This window comes from Rhamphochromis longiceps, linkage group LG22 (genome assembly GCF_057381845.1).
Source record: "Rhamphochromis longiceps isolate RC_006_pf linkage group LG22, R_longiceps_female_GT1.1, whole genome shotgun sequence".
NCBI classification, from domain to species: Eukaryota; Metazoa; Chordata; class Actinopteri; order Cichliformes; family Cichlidae; genus Rhamphochromis; species Rhamphochromis longiceps.
Window position 1 is genome coordinate 24,760,065 of NC_140577.1, and position 11,519 is coordinate 24,771,583.

The 11,519-nt window shown below is 39.7% G+C and overlaps 1 protein-coding gene across 1 annotated transcript; it reads right to left on the reverse strand.

Moving 5' to 3' along the window:
- Positions 1-2,869: 2,869 nt before the first annotated feature.
- On the reverse strand, positions 2,870-6,701 carry LOC146644135 (glutathione S-transferase A-like). The gene is made up of 6 exons (XM_085395347.1): positions 6,426-6,701; positions 5,506-5,571; positions 5,303-5,408; positions 3,731-3,849; positions 3,558-3,646; positions 2,870-3,453 (listed from the first exon to the last, which is right to left on the reverse strand). The coding sequence occupies exons 1-6, from the start codon at positions 6,591-6,593 to the stop codon at positions 3,321-3,323; spliced, it is 681 nt and encodes a 226-aa protein (XP_085251473.1). The 5' UTR covers positions 6,594-6,701; the 3' UTR covers positions 2,870-3,320.
- Positions 6,702-11,519: the final 4,818 nt, after the last annotated feature.

Sequence of the window (11,519 nt, forward strand, 5' to 3'; positions counted from 1 at the left end):
GCGCGTATTGCCACCTACTGGTTGGAGAAAGTAACTGCAATTGTCACGAATCCATTTGACTTTTTCGTAGGGTGCACTGCAGTGGTCACTTATACTTAGGAAGGTCATCCTTAGGAGACCCGGATGAACCTGCGTGGCGGCCATAATACGAGCTATACTTATTCTCTAAGGCAGGGATCTCAAACTTAACTGAGCTGTGGGCCACTGCTGGAGCTGTCACCTTGTTTGAGGGACACTTTAGTGTTCAAGTAGTACAACCCCCAAACAAACAAACAAGAAAACAATGCCAAATATTTACAAAAATGTAGTGTAGTGTTTGCTTTTCAAATTTTCAAAAATATTTTTTTAAATATTGTATAACAAGACATAACTGCAGAAGTTTCTCACTCTTAACTACCTGAAGCCTTTCATTGAACCAAATAAACAAACTGGTACTCTCTATCGGGCCACACGCGTGGCAGCACTTCTGCTATAATTTTGTTTGTATTTAACAGAATAAAAATGCAGACATAAGTACACACATTAGTTTTTGACTGCTAGTGAAAACTCTTTTAGTGAAAACATTGCACTCAACAACAAACAAATCCTCCCTAACAAAAAAAGTAACTTTAGGGGCCAATTTGCATTATATTTCTTCACGTCAACATAAAAGGGGTGATGTGGGCTTAGTGGACTTTGGTGTATTAAACATTTTTTAAGCATACTGTAAAAATCATTATGTAGTTTTAATAACAATTCATTACAATGTAAGCACTCACAAAGCTACTTTGTAAGATACTATAGCTCCCTCTTAAAGTTGTCAGTAAAACCTTCTTCCCAGGATTGCTTTTTGAACTCTCTGAGCTAACAAGCTAAAATAGGCTCATGCTGAGACATGAGATGGAAAAAATTCTTAATTTTATGTATTGATTACATGTTTTAAAATAGTAATCATCATCATCAGTAAAAGAAATAATTTTATGGTTTGAAGGTTCCAAATCAAAGAAACCATTGCCTCAAGTTATTTTAAGAGAAAACCCCCAAAATTGAGTAATGATGATGTAAATTTGGTTTCTTATTTGGAAATGTTCTTTTGCAGCAAAGATCTCAGACTGTTTTTAACACTGAATGTAGTCAGCTGTATGAAGCTGCATGAAGCTGCATGAGATTTTCTCTGACAACACTAATCTGTCTGATGACAGATAAAAGATCTTCATTTGTATGATAAACTAGAAACTTTAATCTGAAATTATTTAACACTGTGTTAATGTTGCTAATGTTGTGTTAGCAGCTATAAAGTAATTGAGACTCATGCAATTCATACAAGACTAACCAGAGAGGATCATTTCACGTTGAAATATATAAAGTGATACAGGACTGAATATAACATCATTGTGTAAAAGTCCAGAGCCTCTGAGCTTCTAACATTACACAGAGCAAAGGTCACTATCATGAAGTCCTCTGAGGGAGCTGCTGGTGAAGATGGAGAGTCCTGCTTGTTCCCTGCGATGAGCTTACAGATGATGTTCCTGAAAGGACAGCTCAGCTGTGATGAAAGAAAGTTTCTCCAAACCTCTGAACCCCAGAATTCAGACCCATCCCTGTCCTGTCCTCACAGTAAATGTAGCTGTTTATAATAATGTGGGCTCAGGGGGCTCTGTGTTGCATGCCGTCACTGGTTCAAAGCAAAATAAAAAAAGAACACTTGTTATCACACTTTGTCTCTGCTTGTGTACCTTCTATATTTTGTTGTCGGTGATAAAACAATCATATTTGACAGGAGACACTCCCTGCCCCCCCCCCCCCCCCCCCCCTCCATATTCAAATGTGGTCACCCTCTATCACAATATAATATATTTAAATATTACTAGAATGGAAAGTTATCTCAATATTTAATGTATAAGGCCAGTGAATAAAATAATTTAAGACAGAAGAAACGTTCCCACATTGTTTTTTGCATATTTTATATTGCCTATAACATATTGAGTTTGTAGGTTTGTGGCTCGCTTTCAGCTATACAACGTACATCATGTACAGAGGAGAGAAGGGGGTCACAGCTCCTGCGACAGATGAAATGTAGACAAAATGCTCAAAGAATTCTGAATTGAAATCATCATCATTGTCACTTTGTCTTCTGTGGTTTTCAGGCGTTTTGTGCATTCCTTCTTTTTAAGAATGTGCCAGACTGGATTTGGCCACTCGTAGTTTAACACGGCACGGTGGTTAGCACCGTTGCCGCACAGCAAGAAGGTCCTGAGCTCAATTCCAACATCAGGCCGGGGTCTTTCAAATCAAATCACTTTTATTGTCACATCACATGTGCAGGTACATTGGTACAGCACATGCGAGTGAAATTCTTGTGTGCGAGCTTCACAAGCAACAGAGTTGTGCAAAATACAATAACATAAACAGGCAAAATATACGAATGGCTAAATCTGAAACTAATAAATATATGCACAATGTATAATAGTATATGCAAAAAAAAATAAAAAAATTTCTGGATGTGTATACTAAATGTTTTTCTACGTGTGTGTGTGTGTATACACATATTTTACAAATTAAATAGTCAACAATAAATAAAATATATAAACTTTCTGTGTGGAGTTTGCATGTTCTCCCCGTGTTTGCGTGGGTTCCCTCCGGGTACTCCGGCTTCCTCCCACCGTCCAAAGACATTCCGCTTGTGGGGATAGGTTGATTGGATAATCCAAATTGTCACTAGGTGTGAATGTGAGAGCGAATGGTTGTCTGTCCCTGTGTGTTAGCCCTGTGACAGACTGGCGACCTGTCCAGGGTGTACCCCGCCTCTCGCCCTATGACAGCTGGGATAGGCTCCAGCACCCCCCGCGACCCTGAAAAGGATAAGCGGAAGCGAATGGATGGATGGATAGTTTATCACAGCAAGTTCAGGAAAATGTCTAAAAAGCTCAAGAAATGGATCCAACAAAGAATAAAACATGAGGTGACTTTGTATGTGTATGGATTTTTTGTTACAAATGTGCAAGTCTTGAATCAGTGCTCAAACATACAAAAGAAAAACATCTCTACAAAGCTAATGCACATTTTTTTTATTGACAAGACAAAAAAAAGATGCCAAATTGTGGAAAGGATGCATTATTGAACTATGCAAAGTCATGGAAACACAAAGCATTTGAGCTAGCTTTGAGCAGGGAAAACTAGTTCTTTACTTTACGATAGTGTGACTGAGTTATTCTGCTATTAGACAAAGCTGAACATGTATGAGTAACCAGAAACTGTTGTTAGATATACACAGAATGCATAAGGGCAACAAAAGCTGCTCTGTCATTATGCAGCATCATGTTTACATCTGTGTATGAATATCAGATGTCTTTCAGTGTATCTTGGCCCTTGGGGTTCTCCAACCAATGAGGAGGCCAGCTGGCTTTGACACTGGGTCTCTCCTTCAGCAGATTGTAGTACTCTCCCAGTTTAGGATAACGCTCTGGAGACAACCTACGAATCAGAATTAAGAAGACTTTCAAGTCCCGTGTCTACAGATCATCTTTCATTTTACTGATGAGACCACATGGAAATGCAAAAAGCCTCTGCGTGCTTACCCAAACCTGAAGAGAGTGCCAACTGTTGGAAAAACGACCACGTCTGCTAGCGTGAAAGATGGTCCTGCCAGGTAAGAGCCTGAGCCCAGCTTGAAAAAATAAAAAACAAAAATACAGTTGGAACAAATCAAAGCAGGCCGAGTCTGTCTGAGTTTGTGTGTTCATGCACATACCTTCTGCAGGTAACTCTCCCAGAGTTTGAGTTCAGTGACCAGAGCTTCTTTGTTCCTCTTCAGAGCCGATTCATGTCTCTCACCTTCAGGGACATACCACTCATAGTAGATAACTGCATCTGAGAAAACACAAAACTTTATACGTAAAATATTAGCGTTACAGATGCAAAATGTTACCACTAGATGTCAGATTGCAACTGAAAACTGTTCTCGTACCCCTCCCAATTCAAGTGCATAATCGTCCCTATGGTGGCCGCTGTAGGACAAAAATACTTCAGTGAGCCGACAGAGATCATAATAATTACATTTAGACGGTTTCACATCAGAGCTACAGCACTGTTTCTAGTGCTGTTTGTGTAACAAAAGATTGTTGTGCACACTTGACTTTAACATATTCACATAATATCAGCACTTAGTGATAAATCTGGAAATTTAAAAAAAACATATGGTCAATGAAATACACTGCTCAAAAATTACAGGAACACTTTGAAAACACCTCAGTCTCAATGGGAAAAACATGCTTGATATCTACACTGATAGGGAGGAAAATGTGTCAGAAATTAAAATCACCAAGCTACAAAGGGCTGAATTCAAAGATGCCTGAAAACCAAAGTGAAAACGACGATGTAGCAGGTTAGTCCATTTTACTGAAATGTCAAAGCAGCAACTCAAAATGGTGTGCAGAGGTGCTGAAATGGATTTAGGTCAGATGAGTGTGAGGGCAAGCTGATGTATCAATTCCTTGATCCTCCATGAACTCCCTGCATACTCTCATCATATGAGGCCGGGCACAGTTGTGCTTCTCTAGACCCTTTCCACGTCTGTTACACGTGCTCAGGGTGAACCTGCTCTCATCTGTGAAAAGCACAGAGCACCAGTGATGAACCTGCCAATTCTGCTAGTCTATGGCAAAAGCAAATCTGGCTCCATGGCGTCAGGCAGTGAGGACAGGGGCCACCCTCATGAAGTCAGTTTCTGATTGTTTAGTCAGACATTCATGCCAGTGTCCTGCTGGAGGTCATATTCAAGTTCTGGCAGTGTTTGCCCTGTTCCTTCTTGCACAAAGGAGCAGATACTGGTCCTGTTGATGGGTTAAGGACCATCTACAGCCTTGTACAGGCCTCCTACAGCAACTTCCTGTCTCCTGGAATCTCCTCCATGCTCTTGAGATTGTGCTAGGAGACACAGCAAACCTTCTGTCAATGTTTTGCATTGATGTGCTATCCTGGAGGAGTTGGGCTACCTCTAGGGTCCAGGTATCAGCTCATACTAGCAGTAGTGATAATGACCCCAGCGAAATGCAAAACTAGTGAAAAAAAAACCAGTGAACAGTTAAATTCATCAACAGCAAAGCAGCTGAAACTGATTTAAAAAAAACCTCTGCTACTAAACTGACCAGATCAATATCCTACAAGTGTAACTGACTTTATGCAATACTCTGATTAAAAATGGTTCCTTTAAAATTTGAGATATGCATTTTGCAGCATTCCTAAGTTCCTTGAGAGAATTGAGGCTCAAAGGAATAATTAATAAAAGGAGAAATCAGGATTTGAAAATACAGATAACACTTACTGAGTTTCTCGTAGAATGTGAGACCCTCAAACATGCGCTGGTACATCAGAGCTTGTTCTGCTGGGCCATCTGGGATCAGTTTGGTTCCCTGGGATTTAAACTGGCTCTGCAAGACATTAGTAAAAGACACACATTTAACTGGGGCACATTTTGTGATGTTGCATTCAGTGTGAGTGAATATTTTGTCAAAATGACGTTCTCACCTCCAGGTAAAAACAGGCTGCATAAGATTCATTGATGACATTGTCTCCATGTTTGAAAGTGGGAAGCTGAAAAAGAAATTATAATAGTGTCAGCAAGAAAACTGTCATTAGGTACTGTATAACAGGTTTTAATGCTAAGGCTACTGGGTGTTAATTAGGTTAACCGTTTGTATATCAAACAAATACAATTAAAAAAAAATTGATTACTTATTTTAACAGAACTTTACTGGGATAAAATAACACTCTGCAGTGTTTCCCGTATTTATGGTTAAAGGCCAGTTTCCAGTCTGAGATTTGGAAAGTGTAAAGATGTAAATTAAACTGCTTATTTTACTACACTTAGTCAGCTGCAGGTTATATTCAAGAGCCCATATTCAACGATACAACCCCTCATTTCTACATTTTATTTAACACTGTCCTGCTTTTGTGCTGTTCCCTAATAAATTCAATAAGACGCATTTAAAGTCTGATGGAAATGTGCTAGTATATGCTAGTCAAGTTCAAACTGGTTATCTTAAAGCTTTAATATGCATTTAAACATTTTAACCTAGTCGGTTTTTATGATAAATGAAGACAGCTACACGGTGCATTTCTCGCCTCAGATGCTTTCATAAACACATTTCCGTTAACTTTTCTCTAACGTAAACGAGCCGCCATGTTGGTGCAGTTCGGCTTCAAACTCGCGTGCTCATTTCTACACGTGTCAGCTCACGAGAAATGTTCGTCCAATCAGGTGCAGCAGGGCGTGTCCTGAAGTGTTTTCCTGCACATCTTTATCCGTTAACCGTCCTGCAGCACAAAAGCGCCGATATCAGCGTTTATAACAGTGACGTTAACGTGAGATTGTTATATAATATTATGGCGCAAAGTCAAGTGTTGTGTCAGTTATAAGGGGTGGTGTGCTAAAAGCTCCTCCCTACCTGTCCCCTGGGGTTTATATCTAACACTTCTTTGGACTTGTGCTCCATTTTCTCGAAGGACAGCAGTTTTTGGTTGTAGCCCTGCAGGCTCTTCTCCTCCAGAGCGATCATCACCCTCCAACAGGGAGGAGAGCCGGTCCCCCACAGCAGAGTCATGTCCTTGGCCATGGCTTTAACTTGAGATTCACAGTTTGGACGGTCACTGAACTGGACGCACAAAGCAACAGCGCATAAGAAAAATACCCAGTTACTTTTCTTATGGTTTGTAGGAGGGGATGTCAAGCTTTTATAAGAGCGTGATTGCCATCTACTGGCTGGAAGAAAAAACTACAACTCTATCATCATCTTTCATTTGCCTTCTTCATATTTTTGATAGTCACCACTGAATGATTTGTTGAAATAATAATAATAATAATAATAAAATAGGTTTGTTTGTACCTTCTGCACTTTGTGTAGTCGATGACAAGATGGTAGTCACATTGTACACTTCCTCCCCCAAATATTCACATATGCTCTGCCTCTATCCCAATACAATATAGTATTATATAGTATTTTAGCATAATTAGAAAGGTGACTGACCTGAAATAAACAAGCTGTTTTTATGAAAAATAACTGATGGAAGCTGTGTCAACATTTAATGCTATAAAACTTAATTCTGTTCCCGAACATTACTTTAAGTCATTTTATTTGTAAGCAAATATATAAACAACAAGCATCAGCCCCGGTGATGTAAAACAAAAATTTAAGTTGGTTTTGAAGACAATGGTCAGGTCCTGATGTGAAGCAGCAAGCAGGTCCAAAGTTCAGTGGCAGCTACAGCAAAGGCCCGATCTCAGGTATATGCAGAAGCATCTGGTCAGATGATCTCAGTGATATTTTGGGAGAGTGTGTAGTTAAAAGATCAAGAAGGTTGAGATGATGATGTATTCGATGACTCAGAAACAATAAATAGTCATAAAAATTTTTAAATCACCTCTTAAACACATCAAAAAAGCCAAAGCAATGGGACTATGGTCTTATGTGGTGACTGGCAAAAAAAAAATCCAAAAACATAGCAAAGCCTGGCCGATGCCAAAATAAAGCCTATTTTAGTAGTCAACCCTGGATAAAATACAAACATGAAATACTTTCTCAAAGCCAGCAAAAAAGAGAAAGGGCTTAGCATTTGTAAGGAACCTCAGTTTGAAGAAACTAGCTCTGATTTGTTTATCAACAGCTTTATTAACAGCTTTTATTTGTTTATCAAACTTGAAGCTTCCACCTTTAGAGGAGGGTCAGGAGGCCCGAATACTACCACTTGTGTTTTTTGCTCATTCAGGTTTCAAAATGATTATTTATTTAATTTTGAGAGGGAGATAGATCAATGAGTCATCAGCATAACAGTGAAATGAAATTTCATATTCTTTGAAAATTGATCTTAATGAGAGAATATAAAGGGAATTAAGTCATCCTAGAAATGACCCTTCCAGGACCCTACGTGTCAGTGAAGGAGGTGACGATGAAAACCACCCAACGTCATGGAAAGATTTCTCCTCAAACTACAAAAAGGTCATATTGCCACCCACTACATGGGACAAGGACCCATGACTAAAGTGCTGTATCAAAGCTTTACCTCTTATAACGTGATTTGCTGCTGCTGTGGTCAAGTTTTAAGAATAAAAAAATTAATAAAAAGAAAATCTCGCGAAAAATTAAGTTTACAATAAGCAAGCTGTTAAAATAAAAAAAACGGCCATAAAACGAGCTGTTCTAATCCCTCAACATGTTTGTGCTCTCTGCTCGTATTACCTTCATATTAAATCATTTTTTGGATTTTTTTCTTTTTTTTTTGCCTGTCCCGTTTGGATCTTTAGCCATCAGAATTGTTTTCTGAAGGCCAAGAAAGATGCCAAGTGGATTTACTTTACCAAGTGGATCATCATGGCCTTGCCATATTGGTCCATTTGATTGACCTTTATTATAATTATGTATTTATTTGATTTGATTTTAGGTTGTTACAGACGGGACAGACATGACTGGGGGATAGGACAGGGAGAAAGAATGAAAGAAAGAGAGGGAGAGGAAGAAAAAACAGGGGAGAAGAGATGGTGAGAAAGGGAGGAAGAAGAAAAAAAAGAAAAGCAAACAAAACACCTGGATCACCTGTATGGAGATAATTTAAAAAAAACAGAAGAGAAAACAAACAAAAAAGAGCAACATAACAAATACAACACCATCGCAATAAACTAGCTAACAGTAGATACTAAATATTAATTATTGTGCAGCACGTAAGATCGACAGCACACAGTGTGCTTTGAGGTAGGAGCCAAAAAGGGTGTAGTTTGTGTGTGTGAGCACCCGTGTGTACACCTGTGACCATGAGCGCGCTTGTATTCAAAAGGTTCCTTCATGTGATGATCTGCTAGAGGGTGTGGGGAGCCATAGCCCCGTCCTCCAGGGCATGAAGAGACATCCAGACATCCAGAGACCCTCAGAGCACGAGAGACCAAGGAAGACCAACGGAGGGAAAAGAGCTGAGGAGAGCCCCAGATGAGGGGTCACTCAACAGCCGCGGAGCAGAAGCCAGGGGGGGTTGCAGTGACGGCAGCCAGCTGTGCCAGAGTGACCGAGCCCCAGGCCCAGAGGCCGAGGGCACCCCACTCCCCGAAGGGGCCCAAGCTAGCCCCAGGCTCCAGGCCCCGACAAGCAGCCACCAGGAGTGAGCTGGTGAGTACCTGAACGCCCATCCCCGGACACCAAGAACCACCAATGCACTGATGTCTGAGGGCATCTGCCACTGGCAGGGGGAGTGGTGGGGGAATGCCTCCCCTGCACCCTGGTGACACACTTTCACCCCAAGGCCCTGCATGCGTGGGTCATTGTGGTGGAGCGGGAAGAGGGAGGCAGCTAGAGATGGGGAGGGAAGGAAGGGAGGGGCAAGTGGCAAGTGGTTTTAGCCATCCAGAGATAAATTGAAGCCTGTTGGCTAAGAAGTAGTGCTGAAAGTTAGGTAGATCTAATCCTCCTTTATCCTTGGTCTTTTGTAGTGTTTTTAAGCTTATACGTGGGGGTTTATCTTTCCAAAGGAATTTAGACATATATGAATCTAGAGATCTGAACCAATCTTGTGGCGGTTTCGTTGGGATCATTGAGAATAAATAATTTATTTTTGGTAAGACCATCATTTTTATAGCGGCAACCCTTCCCATGAGTGATATGGGTAGACATTTCCATCTAGCCAGATCACCTTCTACTTTCTTTAAAAGTGGGATATGGTTTAATTTAGTTAGATCTGCAAGCTTGGGAGAAACATTAATACCTAAATATTTTATATTTCCAGATTGCAGGGGAGTAGAAGAATAATTATGGAAGCAGCAATTAATCGGAAGGACTGTAGATTTTAACCAGTTAATTGAGTAATCTGATATTCTTGCAAAAGGGTTTATCAATGCAATTACCCCAGAGGGATTGGTTTGTGAGTTTTGGAGAAAGAGTAACATGTTCTTGCATTTTTTGATTTTTAAAGAATTTAGTTTAACATTGCACTCAACAACAAACAAATCCTCCCTAACAAAAAAAGTAACTTCAATGCCAATTTGCATTATATTTCTTCATGTCAACATAGAAGCGGTGATGTGGGCTTAGTGGACTTTTTAATAACAATTCATTACAATGTAAGCACTTACAAAGCTACTTTGTAAGATACTATAGCTCCCTCTTAAAGTTGTCAGTAAAACCTTCTTCCCAGGATTGCTTTTTTGTAACTCTCTCAGCTAACAAGCTAAAATAGGTTCATGCTGAGACATGAGATGGAAAAATTCCTTAATTTTATGTATTGATTACATGTTTTAACAATATCACTCTAGTAATTGAAATATCACTTTTGTGTCATTTAGTTAATTGGAACCCCAATTTGTTTATGCAAAAATATGAATAATCACTGCTGCAGATTAAAAGGAATATTTATATGGTTTAAAGGTTCTAAATCAAAGAAACCATTGCCTCAAGTTATTATAAGAGAAAACCCCGAAAATTAGAGAATCCCCTGTGAGCAAGCACTTGGCGACAGTGGGAAGGAAAAACTCTTAACAGGAAGAAACCTCAGACAGAACCAGGCTCAGGGAGGGCTTCAGCCATCTGCCGTGGCTGGTTGGGATGTCTCTTTCACAACTGAGGAATGATGATGTAAATTTGGTTTCTTATTTGGAATTGTTCTTTTGCAGCAAAGGTGCCAAACAGTTAAATTCTTTACACTCAGGAGCATAAATAGTTTGCTGTTTAAGAAAGCTGCTGATCTCAGACTGTTTTTAACACTGAATGTAGTCAGCTGCATGAAGCTGCATGAAGAGGGCATGAGACAACATTAACAAAAAAAGTAACAGACAAAAGGTCTTCATTTGTATGCTGAACCAAAAACTTTAATCTGGAATTATTTAACACTGTGTTAACATTGCTAATGTTGTGTTAGCAGCCATGAAGTAATTAAGACTCATTCATACAAGACTAACCAGAGAGGATCATTTCAAATTGAAATATATAACATGATACAGGACTGAATATAACATCATTGTGTAAAAGTCCAGAGCCTCTGAGGTTCTAACATTGCACAAAGCAAAGGTCACAATCATGAAGTCCGGGGGTTGTTCATCTTCTGGGGTGGAGCTGTAAAGATTTCCCTCTGAGGGAGCTGCTGGTGAAGATGGAGAGTCCTGCTTGTTCCCTGCGATGAGCTTACAGATGATGTTCCTGAAAGGACAGCTCAGCTGTGATGAAAGAGAGAAAGTTTCTCCAAACCTCTGAACCCCAGAATTCAGATCCATCCCTGTCCTGATGATCTCAATGTTTTTTTTCTACCAAGAGTAAATGTAGCTGTTTATAATAATGTGGACTCAGGGGGCCACCGTGTTGCATACCATCACAGGTTCAAAGCAAATACAGAAGGACACTTCTGTTATCACACTTTGTTTGCTTGTGTACCATCGATGTTGTTGGTGATAAGACATATTTGATATTTGACAAGCAACCCCCCCTCCATATTCAAATATGGTCACCCTCTATGTCAATATAAAATATTTAGACATTAGTATAATTACAGTGGTTTTCATTAAGGATAAC

Coding starts and splice junctions, on each gene's coding strand:
- LOC146644135 (XM_085395347.1), bottom strand. CDS start 6,593: ATGGCCAAGGACATGACTCTGCTGTGGGGGACCGGCTCTCCTCCCTGT. Junction 5,572..6,425: donor ATATAAACCCCAGGGGACAG/GTAGGGAGGAGC, acceptor TTTCTTTTTCAG/CTTCCCACTTTCAAACATGG. Junction 3,454..3,557: donor GGCACTCTCTTCAGGTTTGG/GTAAGCACGCAG, acceptor TCTGATTCGTAG/GTTGTCTCCAGAGCGTTATC.